Genomic DNA, 21373 nt, shown 5'->3' with positions numbered 1-21373 from the left:
AGTTGAGTGGCAAAGCAGGTGAGTTAAGGCTCCTCAAGATTTGCCTGTACAAAGACAGAACTCTTCCTCTATTCTTTGCCAAGTCTTCTGCTGTAGCCCATATCAACCCTCTTGCCATTTCTCTCTTCTGTCACAAAAAACTTGAGTAAATTTCCATAATATTTAGCTCAATTCCCACATGTAAAAAAAAAAACTTTTTATCCCAATATTGAGCAAAAAATAATTTAATAGAAATTCAATTATTTCCAAGGATTAAAACAAAATGCAGCATACCCGCAATTTATTTTGGTCCAAAATCAAAAAAAATCAATTAAATAACAAGTATTTAACGATTGAAGGAGACACATTGGACTAGGAATTTCATCAAACAGTTTGCGGGCAGTACTCAATGCTGATGTTGGTTGCAGAAAGAGAATTAGAATTAGTAACTATTCTATATATATCTTCAGGAATTGGATACCAACCAAGAAGAATTTGTTTATATTGCAAACTGACAAAATCTGAGAATAGCTTACCGGCAATTTTATTGAAGCTTAGAGAACTGTATTTTGTAAACGGAAAGCGTTTATTTACGTCTGCAGCCAAAGTTTTGAAAATTATACTTCTTCCCCGTAGTTTGACATAAAAGCCCAACTCTCCCCAAATTTCGACCACATGCATCAACGACCCCCTAAATTTGGCTTTATTTTTTGTTTAGATACCTTAACTTAGATCTGACTTATTAAACACCATATGCTGTTTGGTATGTATCTATTGAACACGTATATGACATTTTGAAACAAATCAAATATTTATAAATAACAAAAATTGAAAAGAATGTGAAAGCTAACTATGAATTTTATAGAATACTACTAGAAAAATGTCTGTTACAAAAAATACTTGTATATCAGAAAAATAATGACGCAAACATATTTTATTCTCATGCATTTGTGTATAATTTAGCATTTTTATTACTTTTATTTTACCATAGTTACCATTACCATCACCACCATAAATCCATAATCATTATTATTATTATTACATCAAATATATTTTTGAACTATAAAATACATTAGATAGGGTGAAGAACAGTGTTAGAACAAAGTATTACATTAACACAAAATAGGACTTAGAGTAAAAAGTATTCCAAATTTTCAGCTCTTCATTCACATTATTTGGTTGATCACCTGAGAATAAAAAGAATTTACCCCTTAGAATCTATTTATCCAAAAATATTTGCAATTTTCATCCAATATTATATGGCATGCTTTGACTTTTAGGAGAAAAATTGAACAGTTCATTACATTTGAATGTGGTAGATACAACTATACAAGTAATATTAAGGATGCCAGATCAAATTCAAAGTAATAATATAATAGAATTGTTATGTATTAACTTGAAGTTTGAAATTGACAAAGTATACAATTCGAGGAAAGAGATGACGAACTAAAACGAAAACTACATCAAACAAAACGAGACAAAGGGAGTAATTGTCGAAAAGTCCCTCTTTTAGTTCATAATATTTGATTGCTTTTGTTTAGGAGTTCACTGAAAATGGCGAATCTGAAATTTGTGCAATGATCTGCCTTAAAGATGCAGATTAAAATATCAATAAGATTTGTTTTGAGTCAAAAATAAAGGTTTCAAATAGAGAAACAAGTAATATAATCAACGGAATAAGCGCAATTCTGGCCAGAAGGGTCTCTTGCTACCCTCTAAAACAGCCCATCTACCCCCAACATATGAAGGAAAATAAAATGAATGTCTCTTCACTTGACATGAAATTGCACTCCAAGTTTTTTGTTTTGTTTAGGCATTCGGTATCTGAAACTCACTGCACTTGAGGCTCCCACTGCAGCAGCACAACCGCTTTCACAGCTTCGTCATAAGAAGAAGGATCCTCTGGCCCCGCTTAAACCTTTGCAACTTGGCTGGGTCACTTTTCAGCATAAACTGAAGTCCACCAAAGGAGATATGAACCACTCTGAACACAAAAGAGAAGATACAAATTATTAATAGATCGTCTAAAGATTTGGATCTCTAAGCTTAACCTTTGAGAATATGCGGAACAATAATGATGCTATGACAAGCTTATCCTCATGAAAGGCCATAAAATGTACCATTAGCATCCTTTAAACTACAACGGGATCCACGGGGAGCTTTCAGTTTACCACATAATTGAACAAAGGCCAAGGTTTGGAGTTGTTTGTTCAGTGACAATAGGATAAGACAACCAAGAGCAGATAAATGGCAAATTACTCCCAAACTTATAGAACAGAAGAAAATAGACATGAGGGAAATAAAGAAGGTAATGCATCTGTCAATTCCTCTTATGTTTTTTGGCTCTTCTTTCTTCAATCCACAGAACATCTTGAAAGTTGAAACTAGCTAGCAATTTCATAGAAGTTATGAAGAAGTGGGGCAAGTAGAATATACTACATACGCTTTAGTGTCAGATCCTGATGTATCCGTTGAGACATTATACACTTTCCCTTGCATGATGAATTCGAATTGGTCCGCAGGTGATTTCTGCTTTCCCTGCAATTGAAGAAAATAAAAAAGGCATAGAGTAAGTTTAGGCAATCTAAAAGGCGCAGCCACAACTCTGAACTACACTTTAAAATTGTCAAAAGCCTTGAGGTAATAAAAAAAGATTTACACCGCAAACATGCTTCCAGTATTTTCTTGAATGGTTAATAAGGAAATAAGGATATTTGGCCACTCCAAGAAGTCAAGAAAATGAAAACCGACCACATGGCTTTATAATCAAAAGCTGCTTCAATCTTAGCCTTTGAGACCGTTGAACTAAAAGGGCAGTCCAGTGCACTAAGCTCCGCTATGTGCGGGGTCCGGGAAAGGACTGGACCACAAGGGTCTATTGTACAAGGTCAAAATTATGAATTCATCGCCAAATATGTATATGAACTCAGCAAGCAATCTGTGCTGAGATCTGAAAATAAAAGGTTTGAGATTAACAAATCATAGAGCATATTAGGACTCTTCAGATGAGGACCAGTTTTCTTGTCCCCACAAAAAAAATTCGTAGAGCGTATACCCAAAATTTTCTTGGCCATCAGATGACACTTTGCAAGATAATTAAAGAAAAAGATGCAGATGCATCTCAATAAGTAAATGGGACAGATACCTCAGGAAGATAGCCAGCAAAATCTGACTCATCAGGATTGTCTTTGTCTACCTCTGAAATAACCATCCTATACAATTCATTCGGATGAACAGAATATAACTCTCGGATGATCACTAGCTGGCAAAATGTGTTTCCATCTTGACTTTCTGCTTCTATGCGAGAAACTGAAGAAATTGAGAAGCTTCAGTTAAAGGACCAATTACATAGAAATGCAACAGCTGATCAATCAACAGAGTCGATGAAACCATTTTATCGCCTTACCAAAATCCCAATGCACCCCCAAAATAAATCAGAAGAAATGTACTCTAGACAGCAAAAAGCACACGTAACGCTCCTCTATATTAATTTACATCACTGTAGGAATCTAGAACCACATCATATTTTAGTTTAAAAACAAACAGCCAGCAAATGTGGATTGGAAAAAGTTCACATAGAAACCAATAAATTATGGATTATCCTGATTTTTGTCTGCAAAAGTCCAAACTAAATAACCTTTTCTTCTAACTACAGACTGATCTACTTAATTATTTATATATTTCAGAAAGCATCGCCTTCAGATTTAGTATTGCAAATTATGCATTAGAAACTTTATACATTAAAAACAACCATTTTTCTACTTCTCTTCTCTTCCAAAAAGCCATCCTTTTATCAAAACACCACAAACTGATATACTCCCTCCGTTCCAATTTATGTGAACCTGTTTGACTGGGCACGGAGTTTAAGAAAAAAATAAAGACTTTTGGAATTTGTGGTCCTAAACAAGTCCAAATGGGGCCCAGAGTATTTGTGTGGTTATAAAAGCTTCTCATTAAGGGTAAAGTTGTAACTTTAAGCTAAATTGTTACCAAATTTAGAAAGGGTTCATTCTTTTTGGAACGGACCAAAAAGGAAATAGGTTCACATAAATTGGAACAGAGGGAGTACCATTCTTGTTCTTGGAGAGGAGCTACGAGATTCAGTCACTACCAGACATGCACCAGGTTTCTATCATGGTACTCAACTACTCACCAACATCAATATTTTCTGTTTCTCAAAAAGAATGTAAAATTTTAATATGATACCAGCTTTAGACACTGGAAGCCATGATAATCATCCACTAAATAAAGATCAATAGATTATGAGCAAGCAAAAAATTTCATCAGTAATTCCAGATTCCAAACTCCAAACTCTGTGGACAAAAAACACGAGAAAAGGAATACATGAGAGAAGGCTGAAGGAGGTTTTGTCAGCTCGTGGTGAAAACTTTTTGGTTATTGCATCGGTAATAAGATTCCATTGCAATTGCACTAATCCCTTCAAAAGCTACTAAAAACATGAAATCGTTTTTGATATAAAACTCTCCTTACCAAAATATACTATGACATTTTCATTGTATGCTTTTTTCATCTAAATCCCTTCAAATAAAGTACATCACCAAGCTATAAGATCATTAGATTTTCCGCATGCATTAAGAGTGTCCACAGTTTAATAATGAGCCTAAATGGCATCTAAATGAACTCTATTCACCATAAAGTAACAATGCAGCCCAACTTGTAATGCAGCATATCTGGTAGGAGATATCACACTCTTCCTGATTACTCTCTGCATCTTACCCATAACCAAGGGAAAAAAATAAAAATGAAATCCCACGAGAAGAATGAAACAATATAGAGACAGAGGGTGTGCTTGGAGACCAACAATCATCCTAGCACCACCTGGTTCCAAACCACTGTGAATGGTATCAAGATTGTATGGAGCAATCAAAGAGATAGTACCTTTGTCATACTTACTGCCATTAAAATTCACCTTATGAACCTTGATAACGTCATCAAAGTGAAAAGCATCCATTTTCACAGCAAACCCTCCAAACAGAAAATTAACCTACTACACAAAAAGGATATAAAGGAGGATTATGATCTTTGCGTTAGCTATGAGAAACCTGGATTTTGCAACAAAAAAAATACAGCTATTTTCTTTTATTCTTTTCTTTTGCTTTTTTTTTTTTGGGGGGGTTGGGGGAGGGGAGCATAAATTGGTTTTCTGAATTTCAAACTTTCAATCCCCAAAAAAAAGGAAAGAGAAAAAAAGGTCAACAACAACAACAACATACCCAGTGTGATCCTACAAGTGAGGTCTGAGAAGGGTGGGAGAAAAAAAAAGGTCAACAAGTCAAAAATGTCCTACAACTAAACTCAGAAATCAGGATGTCTTTCTGAAGGCAAACATCTAAAAGTTTATTGAATAACTGACTAAGAGTACCTAAAAGAGTAAATATAGTGGGAAATCTAAAGAACAAGAAAATATGCACAACTCAGGGAATCTTCGCAAAGAATGGATCATGAGGTGGAAGCTTTACAATCTTCAGACAGATAAGATCCAAACTACATACAAGAGTTCTAGCATCAAGGTTGGAAATGGAAGAAGAGTTCTCTTCTGGTGTGACACATGGTTTGGGCACACTCCTCTGAAAGATCAGTTTCCAAACTTGTATAACATTGCTACGAATCCAAGAATTTCAGTAGCAGAAGCAAAATCCACACATGGGTGGAACATTGTTTTCAGAAGGAACTTAAATAACTTGGAGTTGCAAAGTGTGGCAGATTTCTGGGAGACCTTAGAAACTTTCCAAGGTCTCACAGAAGAGGAAGATACTTTAATGTGGAAGGGTCACAAATCAGGATCCTTTTCAGTGAAATCTGCTTATCACTTCATCAACAATACTCCTAATCCTACTCAAGGATGGCCATGGAAACAAATTTGGAGGGTCAGGGCGCCCACAAAAGTCTTATGCTTCACATGGTTAGTAGCAAGGGAAGCTGTTCTAACTCAGGATAATCTTATTAGGAGAGGAATTCAGCTACATGCTAAGTGCAGTCTATGTGGCAAAGATGGGGAGTCAGTTTCCCATCTCTTTATACACTGTTCAGTCACTACTCAACTTTGGCATTTCTATCTCAATCAGGCTGGAATCTCCTGGACAATGCCCAATAACACTGCATCTTGATAATAGGCTATAATTGCGTATTTTAGTCACTTATTACATTTTAATATACTACACTTTAATTGAGTTTGAGCTATAATCGCTAGTGTTTTGCATTAGATTGTGTATTTTATGCCTTGTAGGAATGATTCCGAGCTATGTAGATGTTATGGAATGAATTCAAGTGATTTAGAGCTTTGAAGTCTGAGTAAAAGCCTAAGGAATTAAGCCGGGATCGTGTTCGGGGATCAACGGATGATAGTTAAGAACGAAACGGAGAATCGAGCGGGCATATGGCGCATTGTCTAGTAAAATGCACATAACTTTTCGCTCAGAACTTCGTTTGGGCTCCACAATATATCGTTGAAAAGCTATTTGAAAGGGCTACAACATTCATGTTTTGCATTTTTGCGAATTCCCCGCCGCACCATGCGCCGCGCCTATGGAAATTTCCTGCAACCTGTTAGAATCAGCTCTCTGAACTTCCCCACAAGCACGCCGCGTGGCGCGTCGCCCCATGCAGCGCACCTGTGCAAATTTTACAGAGCCAGAGTCCTACTTCGCGCGGGAGAAGGTATTTTCGTCTGGGCCCGACCCTACTTGGTATAAATACATGTAAAAACGCTATTTTAAGGGGGAAGACATACTTTTGACATAATTTAGACCTAAGGAGGCTAAGGAGACTAGGGATTCGGCCTAAGGAGGCAAGAACACACTAGGAGCAAGGCGGAGAATTCTTCTACGAGTTTTTCACTTCTTTCTTCCTATTTTCATTATTGGTTATGAATTCAAGTATTGTAGTTATGCATACTATTATGAATAGCTAATTTGTTATCTAGGGTTTTGATGGAACCTATTGGAGGATGATTCTCCTGTTACGTTAATATAGATTTGATTTGATGTAGTATTTTCTCTATTTGTTCAACTACGTTATTATTGTGGTTGGTTGAAGAGCTCTCAATCGACTGTGCCTATTTAGTGTGTATTACTCGGGAGAGAGTGCATATTTAGGTAGTTGTTGAACAACATCACTCCTAACGTATATGAGGGATCAATACGAAGGGTTTAAAAGTGGGATTAGGGATAACGAAACCTTGGGTGCGATCCGAGTGAGCCGTACTTAATGCCAACTAGCGTAATTCGGAAGAATATGTCTAGTAAATTGAGGTAATTACTCGGGAGAGAGTTACGACAGTTAGAGCGCTCATGATCGATAGAGAATACTTAGGCGAATTTATAGAAAATGTAGCATAAAGGATTCCGACAATAGGGGAAATCATAACTCTAGACCTCCTTAATCTTGTCTCCAATCCTTATCCTTGTTAATTGATAGTTTTACTGCTTTCTAGTATTTGTTAGTTAATTAGATAAAAATAAACATTATAATCTTTATAATTAGGAAATTATTTGGACTTGTGTTTCTTAGCGATATTGAACAACTGTAGCTAAGCCTTAGTTCCCTATGGGATTCGACTGCGGACTTATAAACCGGATTATATTTGCAACGACCGCTTAGTCCTTTTTATAAGGCATAGTTGGGCGTGATCAAATTTGGCGCCGTTGCCGGAGAACTAACGGTGTAGTTGTAGGTGTACATATTTTTAGGTTGCAAGTTTGAACTTTTATTTTTGTTTTCTTGTATTTGTTTATTTTTTATTTTTGACTTGAGAGACATAAAATCTTGGAATTATGAGAGTTTTGATGTTGGGAATTCTACTTTTGATCCTCCTTATGCATATTGGTGGAGGAAACCACCCAGGGCAACATTATCAAAATATTCCCAAGACCGAGTTATGTGCACCAACTCAATCTTATGTGCGGAATGTGTGTGATATGTATGGTGGTCAAGATGGTCACTTTCATGGTTGTGCTTATATTTCTTATCTTCTCCCAACTTTGATGGTTCTTCTTTTTCTTGTGAAGTTAATAGGAACAAAAAACCAGGGATAATGACCTGAAAAAGATCGAGGATATGCTAAAGTGCCTTGTAGAACAATATGATGAGATACAACTGCGGGTACAAAGGCAAGATGCAACTATTCGCAACTTGGAGGTTCAAGTGAGTCAACTAGTTGAAGCTTTTAATGCTCAATATGCCAGTATTATGGATAGTAGCCAGGAGCAGTGTGCATTAGAGATGGAAATTGAGGTGCCAATGGAGGGGTCCAAAGTAGAACCCCAACATTCTAACCAGCTGGAATTTGAGGATGCCGATGTTGAAAAAGTAATACTAGAGTCAACCAGGGACGTTGAAGATACAAATTTAGTTGACTCTAGTGTGATTGGTGTTGAGGAGGTTAAAAATCTTGAAGTTCATGTATTTGAGCGCGTTAGACCTCATTCCAAACACTTCTCTACATTATGTTCAGATGGTGAAATGGAAACTAAGCCGTATGAGCCAATGCAAGAGTCAAAGGAAGAGGTAGATGAGCCCTATATTCTGAAATTTTCAAGGCCGTCTAGGCAAAGTGACATTCCTCGATTAAAAGCCAAAAAGTTCATAAAGTATCATTTAATTATTGGCTCGCAACAATTTGTATTGCTCCAGGAGCATGATCATAGAGCAGAATCAAAACTTGGGGTCCAATTCATAAGTTCAAAGTGGAGGCCTTAAGTGATTCACGTCGTGCTGCGACGTTCAATCAAGCGTTTGTTGGGAGGCAACCCAGCTTTACTGTTTTCTTTTATTTTTTATTTTTTTTAATGGTATTATTTTTGTAGCGTCAATTTTTTATCTTCAATTCCCACTTTCCCATTTCCATTTCTTGATATATCACAGATCCTAGATTTTTCTCTGTGTTCTTATTTTGTTACTTCTTCTTCATCACTGAATATAAATAAAATAAATTGGAGGCAATAGGAAAATAAATCTGGAAAGGACGAAAAACTGGACCAACTTTCTCTCTCTTCACTGTGTTCGCTCCTTTTTCTTTTTCTTCACTGTATCTTGTTCCTGTTGAAAAGGGGTTAACGATTTTAGAATCTGTTGTGTCTTTGTTCAGATCAAAGTTATTATCTTTTTCTCTTACTTGATTTTACTTTGATTTATCTAGCTGATTTTTCCCCCAGTTTAGTGGTGCATCTGTTTCAATTGAAAAAAAGCAATCGTTTTGCTCTGCTTCTTTGCTAACCAGTGGTAGCGGCGATAGCTCCTTCTGGTTTTTGGGTCGTGGTATTTTCTGTGTTTTCAGGAATTCTCGGAGTATTGGAGACAAGTTGGGCGCACGAGCACTGGCTAAGGAGAGCAACCTGGGCGAGTGTCAGCAAGGGTGGTAGGAAGTGGGCGGGAGCATACAACTACATCGAGCACATCAAATCAGCCACAAGTTTTGTTATCGGGAATTGGTACCTCCTGTTTTACTGTTTCTCTTTTGGTGTTAGCTAAATTACTGTTACTTTACTTCGCAATAGTTAAACCTTTAAACTAGGATACTAGTTACCATGTGTTTCCTTCTAGTTTGATTTGTGTACGTTGTGTACTAGCGAGTCTTCTCTAGATTGTTGTAGGTGTAGTGGCTGCAGTCTGGGATGATAGAATAAGGGCATGTCCTCGGGTGGGGCAGAGTGTGGGGTGGGGTTCAGGGGGTGGGTCGGGTAGCAGGGGAGGTAGAGGGGGCAAGGGAGCCTATAGGTTGAGAATCGGGTCATGGAACATAGGTTCACTAACGAGTAAATCCATAGAGTTGGCGAAAATCCTGCAGAAGAGGAAGATTAATATAGCGTGTGTCCAGGAGACTAGGTGGGTCGGATCGAGGGCGAAAAATGTGGATGGGTATAAGTTGTGGTACTCTGGTGTCCTGAGGGGTAAGAATGGAGTGGGTATCCTGGTAGATAGCCATCTTAGGGAGTCCGTGGTGGAGGTCAGACGGGTGAATGATAGGCTAATGACTATTAAGTTGGTGGTGGGTGAGGGTACTTTAAATGTCGTTAGCGCGTACGCTCCACAAGCAGGCTTGGATGAGGATATTAAAAGGCAATTTTGGGAGGGGTTGGATGAGATTGTTCGTAGTATACCGCCTTCTGAGAGGTTATTCATAGGAGGAGATTTCAATGGTCATATTGGGTTATCTGCAGGTGGGTACACTGAGGTGCATGGCGGATTTGGTTTCGGAGAGCGGAACGGAGGGGGCATTGCGCTGTTGGACTTTGCCAAGGCTTTCGATCTAGTCATTGCAAACTCGAGTTTTACGAAGCGGGATGAACATTTGGTTACTTACCAAAGTTCGGTGGCGAAGACTCAGATTGACTATCTCCTCCTCAGGAGATGCGACAGAAGGTTGTGCGAGGACTGCAAGGTTATCCCAAGTGAGACCCTCTCAACGCAGCATAGGCTTTTGGTGATGGACATTTGTATTGGGATAAGGAGGAAGAAGAGGTCAGTGCGAGGACGCCCCAGGATTAGGTGGGGCGCCTTAACTAAGGATAAGGCTAAAGAGTTGGAAGGAAGGTTATCGGCAATGAGAGCTTGGAGAAGTAGTGGGGACGCAAACACAATGTGGTCGACGACGACGGACTGTATAAGAAAGGCGGCGAGAGAGGTGTTAGGGATATCTACGGGCCACTATGGTGGACACAAAGGAGATTGGTGGTGGAATGCAGTGGTCCAAGGTAAAGTGGAAGCAAAGAAGGCGGCTTACCTAAGGTTAGTAGGGAGCACTGACGAGGAGGAGAAGAGAGAGAACAGTCAAAGGTATAAGGTAGCTAGGAAGGAGGCGAAGATGGCAGTGACGGAGGCTAAGACGACAGCTTTTACTCGTCTGTATGAGGAACTAAGGAACAAAGGTGGGGAGAAGAAGTTATTCCGACTCGCTAAGGCGAGAGAGAGGACAACTCGGGATCTGGACCAAGTGAGGTGCATAAAAGATGATGACGGCAAAGTTTTGATGGGAGATGACCAGATTAAGAGGAGGTGGCAGACCTATTTTCATAAACTTCTAAGTGAAGAAGGGGATCAGGATACTATACTTGGGGAATCGAGAATGCCGACAGTCACCATGAAGTAAGTAATTGTAGGGACATTGAGATCGATGAAGTCATGGAGGCAATGCGTAAGATGAGAAGGGGCAGAGCTACCGGGCCAGACGAAATTCCGGTTGAACTGTGGAGGTATGTGGGTAGAGCAGGCTTGGAATGGCTTACTGCATTGTTTAGTGTTATATTCAAGACTAATAGAATGCCTGAAGAGTGGAGGTGGAGTACAATGGTCCCGCTGTATAAGAACAAAGGTGATGTCCAGAGCTGTAACAACTATAGGGGCATCAAATTATTAAGTCATACCATGAAAGTTTGGGAGAGAGTGGTAGAAATGAGAGTGCGAAGGACGGTGTCTATTTCAGACAACCAGTTCGGGTTCATGCCGGGACAATCTACCACAGAAGCTATCCACCTTATTAGGAGGATGGTGGAACAGTACAGAGATAAGAAGAAGGATCTTCACATGGTGTTTATTGATCTGGAGAAAGCGTACGATAAGGTGCCTAGGAAGGTCTTGTGGAGCTGCTTAGAGGATAAAGGGGTCCCGAGTAACTATATTAGGGTGATTAAAGACATGTATGAGGGAGCTAAGACTCGGGTTAGGACAGTAGGAGGCGACTCTGAACACTTTCCAGCTATTACGGGGTTGCACCAAGGGTCTGCGCTCAGCCCATTCCTATTTGCCCTGGTGATGGATGCACTGACTCATCATATTCAAGGGGAGGTTCCATGGTGCATGCTATTTGCTGATGACATTATTCTAATTGACGAGACAAGAGGCGGCGTCAACGAGAGGCTAGAGATTTGGAGACATGCTCTTGAGTCTAAAGGTTTCAAGTTGAGTAGGACGAAGACGGAATACCTCGAGTGCAAATTTGGAGTTGAGTCGACGGAAGCGGGAGTTGAAGTGAGGCTTGACTCTCAAGTCATTCCCAAGAGAGGTAGTTTCAAGTACCTTAGATCGGTTATTCAGGGGATCGGGGAGATTGACGAGGATGTCACACACCGTATAGGGGTGGGGTGGAGGAAGTGGAGGTTAGCGTCGGGAGTCTTGTGTGACAAGAAAGTGCCACCGTTACTAAAAGGTAAGTTTTATAGAGCAGTGGTTAGGCCTGCCATGTTGTATGGAACTGAATGTTGGCCGGTAAAGAACTCACACATCCAGAAGATGAAAGTAGCAGAGATGAGGATGTTGAGGTGGATGTGCGGGCATACAAGGATGGATAAGATTAGGAATGAAGATATTCGAGAGAAGGTGGGTGTGGCCCCCATGGAGGACAAGATGCGGGAAGTAAGACTCAGATGGTTCGGGCACATTCAGAGGAGGAGCACTGATGCACCGGTGAGGAGGTGTGAGCGACTGGCTGTAGTGGGCACGCGAAGAGGTAGAGGAAGACCTAAGAAGTATTGGGGAGAGGTGATCAGACAGGACATGGCGCGACTTAGGATTACTGAGGACATGGCCCCTTGATAGGGAATTATGGAGGTCGAGCATTAAGGTTGTAGGTTATGGGAGAGTGTGAATATTTCTACAGCACAATAGAGGGAGACTATCCAGTTAGGAGTTAGACTAGGAATGTCATTGGTCGTCTATTGATGCAGGGCTTTCCCTTCTAGTTGTACTATACCAGCCATCTATTTCGTATTTCGTATTTTGTATCCTGTATTTCATATTTCATATCTCTTATATATTGTTGTTGTTATTGTTGTTATTTTTATTACGCATTTTTATGGTACTAATATATCATCTCCTATTGCTTTTTTGAGCCGAGGGTCTCCTGGAAACAGCCTCTCTACCCTTCGGGGTAGGGGTAAGGTCTGCGTACATATTACCTTCCCCAGACCCCACTTGTGGGATTATACTGGGTCGTTGTTGTTGTTGTTGTTGTTGTTGTTGATGTATATTAATATGTTAGAATCGTCATGTAAAGAATAAGTAATGAGGTACCGCACGAAGGACCATGCCTGGGAAAAGTCTGAGTACCCCATGAGCTGCTAGTGCTTCGACCTTTGGCCTACCAGGGAGTTTCTTTTACCCTCTTATTAGTTATGGCGTGCATTGGGGACAATGCACAATTTTAAGTGTGGGATGAGGAGATTGTCTTTTTATGCTATTTTAGTTGTGTTAGTTTAATTAATTAATTTTTTTTCTTGAGGGATTTAAGTCTAAAAAAAATTATAAAAAAAAATTCTTTGTAGGTAGTGTAGTAATTTTCCCTTGGTTTTTCTTTGTGTCGCGGCTCTTTTCCAAGGGTTTTGTTTGAACCGGGTGTAATTAGTTTTAATTTTTTTAGGAGTAGGAGGCAGTGTGAGATGAATTGAATTGAAGCAATATCTCTTGACTTTGTTATGCTTTGAGAATAGTAAGTCCTTTGGTTGTGACACTTAGGCTCGGTTTTTTACTCTTATATAAGCACCTTAAATTGTATGTTCTTAACTTTACTTAACTGCTTTGACTAGAGTGTCTTGATGAATCCAATCCTGAATGAGTTATGTGTCATGTGTGTGTGAGGTTTGGGTGTTATTCTGTGCATGCCTAGAACTTACCCTGTGTGTTTGCAAAGCGAAATAGTAGTTTTGTTCAGTCTTGGAAGTGATATAGGCGTTTCTTTGTTGAGCCAGATATGTATATTTTACCTGCTTAATTGTTATGTATCGTAATTAACCCCTTTGAGCATGTAATCCTGTTTCTTTGGCAACCACATTACAAGTCTTACCCATTTGTTTGAATTAACCATCTATTTGAACTTTTTAACCTCTCATGAGCACTTGACTTGCTATAAACTTTGTAAAAGCTAAAGTGTGGGGTGGTTGGTTCGGCTTTTGAGTGGAACTAATGAAATAAAGAGAAAGGTGCACCGATTTGAAAGAGCAAGAGCCCCTTGAATTGAAAAAGAAATGAAAAGAAAAAAAATAGTTGTATTGTGTGCAGATATTCATTGATAAGTGGTACCTCTTGATGTAATTGTGCTTAAATAATTTGGGAGTGGATGTATATTGATGTGAAGGTGGAGTCATAGTTTGACATAAGTGTGGGATTTTAAATGTTAAAACTGTATGTATTAAAGTGCTTAGGGAGGTGTAGTCACTCTTATATCTAAATGTATCCTACCCGTCTCGCAGCCTACATTACAACCAAATAAAGTCCTACTTGATCCTAGACTGAATGAACTCGATTAGTAGAGTAGTACACTACGGGCAAGCCTATGGTGCATCTTTTGTGGCATATGAATGTTACTTCTAAGAGTGAGTGAATTCTTTCTATCTTGAGTTCGTAATTGTTCCTAACTTTTATGTGTGGAACTACTCTCTTTTGTTGTATGAGGGCACTTGATTCATGAAGGAAAGACAATATTGTGGACCTCTATGTTAGAGTAAGTGAGTAAGTTGTGAATAATGTGTGGTACTTTTGAGTCAAATTTTGAGGTGAAGATGTTACGCTTTTGTGCTTAGTCTATTTTAAATAATCTTGGTGTGATGAGCTAGGAGAATTGTTTAAAAAGGTCGTGTCTATATAAAGTGTAGTTTGATTGCTCGAGGACGAGCAATGGTTTACGTGTGGGGTGTTGATAATAGGCTATAATTGTGTATTTTAGTCGCTTATTACACTCTAATTTACTGCACTTTAATTGAGTTTGAGCTTTAATCGCTAGTGTTTTGCACTAGATTGTGTATTTTATGCTTTGTAGGAGTGATTCCGAGCTATGTAGATGTTATGGAATGAATTCAAGTGAGCTTTGAAATCTGAGTAAAAACCCAAGGAATTAACCCGGGATCGTGTTCGGGGATCAACGGATGATAGTTAAGAACGAAACGAAGAATCGAGCGGGCATACGGCCGCATTGTCTAGTAAAATGCACATAACTTTTCGCTCAGAACTCTGTTTGGGCTCCACAATATATCGCTGGAAAGCTATTTGAAAGGGCTACAACTTTCATATTTGCATTTTTGCGAATTCCCACTACCGCAGCGCGCCGTGCGCCGCGCCTGTGTAAATTTCCTGCATCCCAGCTCTCTAGCTTCCCCACAAGCACACCGCGTGGCGCGTCGCCCCATGCGGCGCGCATGTGCAAATTTTATAGAGCCAAAGTGCTATTTCGCGCGGAAGAAGGTATTTTCGTCTGGGCCCGACCCTACTTGGTATAAATACATGTAAAAATGTTATTTTAAGGGGGAGGACATACTTTTGACATAATTTAGACCTAAGGAGGCTAAGGAGACTGGGGATTTGACGTAAGGAGGCAAGAACACACTAGGAGCAAGGCGGAGAATTCTTCTACGAGTTTTTCACTTCCTTCTTCCTATTTTCATTATTGGTTATGCATTCTAGTATTGTAGTTATGCATACTATTATGAATAGCTAATTTGTTATCTAGGGTTTTGATGGAACCTATTGGAGGATGATTTTCTTGTTACGTTAATATAGATTTGTTGTAGTATTTTCTCTATTTGTTCAACTACGTTATTATTGTGGTTGGTTGAAGAGCTCTCAATCGACTGTGCCTATTTAGTGTGTATTACTCGGGAGAGAGTGCATATTTAGGTAGTTGGTGAACAACATCACTCCTAACGTATATGAGGGATCAATACGAATGGTTTAAAGGTGGGATTAGGGATAACGAAACCTTGGGTGCGATCTGAGTGAGCCGTACTTAATGCCAACTAGCGTAATTCGGGAGAATGTGTCTAGTAAATTGTGGTAATTACTCGGAAGAGAGTTACGACAGTCAAAGCGCTCATGATCGGTAGAGAATACTTAGGCGAATTTATAGAAAACATAGCGGAAAGGATTCCGACAATAGGGGAAATCATAACTCTAGACCTCCTTAATCTTGTCTCCAATCCTTATCCTTGTTAATTGATAGTTTTACTGCTTTCTAGTATTTGTTAGTTATAAAAATAAACATTATAATCTTTATAATTAGGAAATTGTTTGGACTTGTGTTTCTTAGCGATATTGAACAACTGTAGCTAAGCCTTAGTTCTCTGTGGGATTCGACTCCGAACTTGTAAACCGGATTATATTTGCAATGACCGCTTAGTCCTTTTTATAAGGCATAATTGGGCGTGATCACATCTCTTCTCAGTAGCTTGAACAATGGAGGGGCAAATATTAAACTGAAGAAATGGTGGATCATATGGAAGGAAAGGAATGCCAGAGTTTTTGAAGATAGGCCTAGTTCTTACCAGAAAATTAAGCTTAATTGTTTTTTGTTATTTCATTTTTCGTGCAAAGAGAGCTATAGGAAGGAGGTACATTCTTTACTAGATTTGCTAGAAGAAATGTAATCGAACAGAATAGGCTAGGCAGTCTCAGATCTTTTGGAGTCTGATTGGGGCATACACAATCTCTTGTAAATTCTTTACCCATTTATAAAATTTGTTACTATTATCAAAAAAAAAAAAAAAAAAAAAGAAGATCCAAACTATATAGAAACTAAACACAAACTCCAACCTATATTCACAAACTTTTCTGGTTCATTCTACAGGCAATATCTTATTGAGAACGGAAAAAGAACCATAAAAGAAAAGGGAAAAGGGAAGAAACTCAAACAACCTGCAAAATTTCAAAGCAAAAGAAACTAAAGTTGAGGATCCAGCACAAAGAGAACAATGATAAAATCATGTGAACCCAATATCATCCCCACCAGAGAGAATAACAAGAACTATGCAATCCCAGACTAGTTGGGTCGGCTATATGAATCTATTTGGAGCTGCTTCATTTCAATACCCAATAATTTGGTTTTCTAACTCTAGAGGTTCTCGAACTCGGAGAAAACTAGAAAATTTGTATCAATTTCAGGATAAAATTAGTGCTCATGGAAGAAAACGACTGATCTCTGTTGCAAACTTTAAAGTCCATATTCAACTAACCCCATCCTCCATCCTCGATAATTAACATCCATATAATTACGACAGACTTAGATAGACGTAGAAGAACAAGAACTAAAGCGCAGAAAGCCCTTCAGTTTTAAATTTTTTCCAACTACATCAAGTTTCCACCACCACCACTTCTCCAAAGTTATCGATACGTTTACATAAATTATCCGTGTTCAAAACTTATTTCAAGACTGATTTATGTTACTTCATCCAAAGCAATTAACTTTAATACATACCAGTACAGACCAGCAATATGACTCGAAACAAATTCATTTTCTTGTTTAACCAGACTAACTAAGAAACAGTGAGAAGTCAGTATGCTCTTAGTGCTTTTCCATTATCAAAGTCATTTTTTTGTTAACCTGCTGCGCTAAAGAACTTCCAAATTTCAAATACTACAACTTGAAAACTTGTTTATTCAGTTATACCAGTCCAATATATCAATATTCTTGTAAAAGAAATTTTTGTAGCAACTTATCCCTAAACACAGCGCAACTTGAGAAGAACGTGATTCCGATAATACTTTTTTGGTATTATTAATGTATTAAGACTTAACATTCACTCTATGGACATCCAGCATTCAATCAAGGCTTCCTAATACATTAAGATACGACCCAAGAAAGCTAAGTCTATCCCAAGCATAGCATTTTATGTTTTTAGGAGAACTAGCAAATTGCAAACTCATCCTCCTTCCAAACCAAAGTATATACCTATTTGGTAATGTTGTTATAGGTCAAAATATGTTACAATCTAGAGATCTCCGCTAGATGGATACAAAGTGTATATCAGAAAGTTCCAACACAGGTTCCGAGGAAAATCACATGGAACTTGAATAGAGATGATGTAAATGAGCGAACGAGAAAATGAAAATGCCAAATTAATCAATGACACTCCAAAACTTACTAGCTTCCACGGGGGAGGAAGAGCTTTGAGAGAAACCGGAATAAACCTGCTAGAAAAAAATGTGTCAGCAAAAGGTAGGCTCTGAGATGACTGATCAGAATGATTTCTAGGAAGAGTTCTGAACCTGAAGAACTTAAATGAAACCTGGAGGAGGATTTTGAGAATCTGGTATTTGTAGTTTTATCTCTTCCTTTTTTTACAACTATGCTGACCTCCCTCCTTTTTTATGACCTAACACTTGCTTCACCTATAGAATCTATAATTACACTTCTTTACCTAATTCTGCCTTTCCTTAGAAATCATCAAAGAAATGTGTGACAGAAATGTATTTAGTTTTGTACTGTGCGAAGCAAATCGTTGTTAAGATACATTATAAACTTGTCCTTACATTACATGTTTGTTAACGTTGTACTACCAGAATTGTGCTCATTTCAATTAGACATAACCAGGAAAAATTTAAATTTTCTCTCTCCCTTGGTTTCTTTAATTTTACATAATTGAAAATTGTCTCGTGTTTGTGTATTGACTCAGATTTTGAATTCTCTTTTTCACCCTTTCTGTTTTTTGCTAGCAGCTGGACTACTTTTATTTGTTAAAACATACGGAATTAATCTTTTCATCAATTTGTTTGCATAAAAAGTAAGAGAGAAATAAATAATGATCTTGAGGATCCGATATAAAAGTAAAATAATTAAAAAAGATCTTGAAGATCCATCCATAAAAAGCAATCTGAAGTGCTTAAACAAGTTTGTCTCCAAATCAAGAAGACAGATAACCACAAAATTAAGCTGATGATAATTGAAATTGCGTAAAGATTCTACGGCAATATAGGTGAATTCAGAGTTTCTATTGGAAAAGAGATGACTTTGTAATTAATTAATCGCTTTACTCAAACGCGTGTACTCATTCCTAATTGCAGCTCCAGCTCACGGATGTTAAGAATCAGGACATCTTCAGTCTGTTTCATTTATCTCAAGATTCTTGACCAGCATTTAAGTTCTTACCTTTGTCCTCTGCAAGTTAGATATCTTGCTTCTGTCATCAGTATGATGTCTCTTTATTTATCTTATGATTTATCAGGTACAATTCAAGTTCAGCTAAATGAGAGTAAATAACTTATACATATCGGAAATAATCACATGCAAAAAAGCTATTTAGAAACATTGGCACTCACAGGAAATATGGTCAGATGATCATCATAAATGACTCAAATAATAGTTATCCTGAAGTTTGTATTGGAATCTGACCTTTCTTAAAACGGAGAAGAGCATTCAGCAGCACCAATATGACCGTTAATTGTACGGAGAGATCACTCCTAGAGGCCAGCATTAGATACTGCAAAGATCTCAGCCCTTCTTTTAAACCCTTGCTGCAAAGTTCAGTAGAGGAATTCTGGCTCCTCAACATTCGTTGATACAAAGATAGAACTCCCGTTGTATTCTTTCTTAAGCCTCTGCACTGTCGCATATCAACTCTTTTGCCATTTTTCTGTGTCACAAACACTTGAATAAGTTTAGCTAGCATTATTGACTAGAGTTTGCACAATCAGCACCAGCTCCAACTAGAGCTTTTTTTACAAATATCAACAAGAAATTACTTGCCTGAATTTAGCAAAAGTTTTAAAGAAACTCAAGCATTTCATTACCAAACAAGAAATAACTTTGAATTTTAAAATATCTAAGAGATATAAATAAACTCTTAACACAAATATGCGTTCAAAAGCTCCAACTTAAATAATTATTATCCTCCGTCCCATTTTATTTGACACCACAATATTGGGCACAAAGACATTAAATCCACTTTCAATTTTAATAGCAACGATTCCCAAAAAGAAAAAAAAGTTAAAATTTTAATAATTAAATGAATTCAAACATTAAGTTTCAGAAATTAATAGTCCCTCCATTTCATTTAATATATGAAGGTGTTTGATTTGATAAGGTGTTTAATATGCTAATTGAACGTCTATAATTTTTTTCTTTTCTTTATAATGATTGTCCTTGTGGTAACCTCGACTATTCCACCGACCCTGCTACCTACTGCATGCACAAGTACCAAGTAACTCAACCCACCGAGATTACACGTCTATAATACACTAACATAGTGATTGCGAGTTAGTTCGATAGATATAACATCACATCAAAGTTTAAATTTTGAATGCATTCAAATTCAATAGATGGTGAAAATGGTATGAAAGAGTCTTTAAAACATTACTGAATTGAGGAAGAGTCTTATAAATTGGAACGAAGGAAGTATTATTAATGAAATATTGTCAAGCATTATCCAAAATTCCAAAACGGAAACAAAGAGAAGGAATAAGTACTTGAAATTCTTGGAAGACAATTGGTTGAGGAATTTTATCGAACATTTTGCGAGCATCCCTCAATGTTCATATAAAGTTATAAACTACTGTACATAATTAGGGGGCAATTGATTGTTTTTTCATTTGAAAACCGCCTACCACCAATTTCTCGTCGTAGCCATTGAAGTAGCTAAGGAACTGTTTGGCAAACACAAATTTCGTGAATATCTATATTACGTCCCCGCATTTCATCTAACTGTCCAAACTTCCTCTAAGTTTAAGAAATCTCCAATTCTCTCCATCTCATTTCGTGAACGTTTGGTCAAACCCAGAATACTTATTTTTCCTAGATACGTTATATTTTTCAACAAAATATTTATACAAATAATAATTATTATAATAATAATGTTAGCAAATTAGATAATGCTTTTATGCAAATATTTTAATATTATTATTCATCCTTTTGTGCAAGTGTGAATTAAATTCACTAATATGAAGTTAAGAGTTGAAATGATTATACAGGAAAATAATTTTCGCTCATAAGTGAGTTAAGTCATTTTTTCCTTTGATAATAATTTCCTTAAAAGGTATTTTTTAAAAAATTATTTTTTAAAAATTAATTTCTGAAAAAAATGTTCTAACGTACCAGTACGTAAGCATTGCATATAAGGGGTCGTTTGGCAGGAAGTATTAGAAAAAATAATACAAGCATTAGCTCCGTGCATTACTAATATCTTTGTTGGTACATTTTTTCAACCTGTGTATAACTAATACTTGTATTAGTTAGACATCATACTTGGTATTATCCTATGTATAAGTAATGCATAGAAAATTATGACATTAGTAATACCAAGGCTATTAATACATGCATTAGTATGGTTAAAGATAAAATTATCCTTAAAGTCACTTAAAGCTAGAGAATATGGAGGGCATTTTTGTAAACAATTATTTTTCTTAAAAATTATGCAATGCATTATAATTTTTTAATACACCACACCAAACAACAGGTAAAAAATAATATCTGCAAAACCAATGTTTGCATTACTAACCCATGCATTACTAATTTTGAAAGAAATACTGTATTTTAAAAGAGATTGTTTATCAAGACAACGACAACAACAATATACCCAGTATTATCCCATATTATAGAGTCTAGGAAGGGTAGTATGTACGCAAACCTTACCCTTACCTTGTGAGGATAGAGAGGTTGTTTCCAATAGACCATCGGCTCAGG

General features: G+C 37.6%; 1 protein-coding gene across 8 annotated transcripts; it reads right to left on the bottom strand.

Moving 5' to 3' along the window:
* Positions 1-1440: 1440 nt before the first annotated feature.
* Positions 1441-20504, bottom strand: LOC107796898 (DNA-directed RNA polymerases II, IV and V subunit 8B-like). 8 transcript variants are annotated; one of them, XM_075257379.1, is made up of 7 exons: positions 20299-20502; positions 19088-19328; positions 17841-17886; positions 4894-4987; positions 3125-3288; positions 2423-2517; positions 1443-1963 (listed from the first exon to the last, which is right to left on the bottom strand). In XM_075257379.1, the coding sequence occupies exons 4-7, from the start codon at positions 4949-4951 to the stop codon at positions 1852-1854; spliced, it is 429 nt and encodes a 142-aa protein (XP_075113480.1). In that variant the 5' UTR covers positions 4952-4987; positions 17841-17886; positions 19088-19328; positions 20299-20502; the 3' UTR covers positions 1443-1851. The 8 variants fall into 8 exon arrangements, with proteins under 8 accessions (XP_075113476.1, XP_075113474.1, XP_075113480.1 ...); XM_075257378.1 differs by having other exon boundaries at positions 1444-1963; positions 4894-4984; XM_075257377.1 differs by having other exon boundaries at positions 1448-1963; positions 4879-4987; positions 20299-20500.
* Positions 20505-21373: the final 869 nt, after the last annotated feature.

Source organism: Nicotiana tabacum, chromosome 7 (assembly GCF_000715075.1).
Source record: "Nicotiana tabacum cultivar K326 chromosome 7, ASM71507v2, whole genome shotgun sequence".
Lineage (NCBI taxonomy): Eukaryota > Viridiplantae > Streptophyta > Magnoliopsida > Solanales > Solanaceae > Nicotiana > Nicotiana tabacum.
The sequence above is the reverse complement of the archived record's forward strand: the minus strand, read 5'-3'. Positions and strand labels throughout refer to the sequence as shown.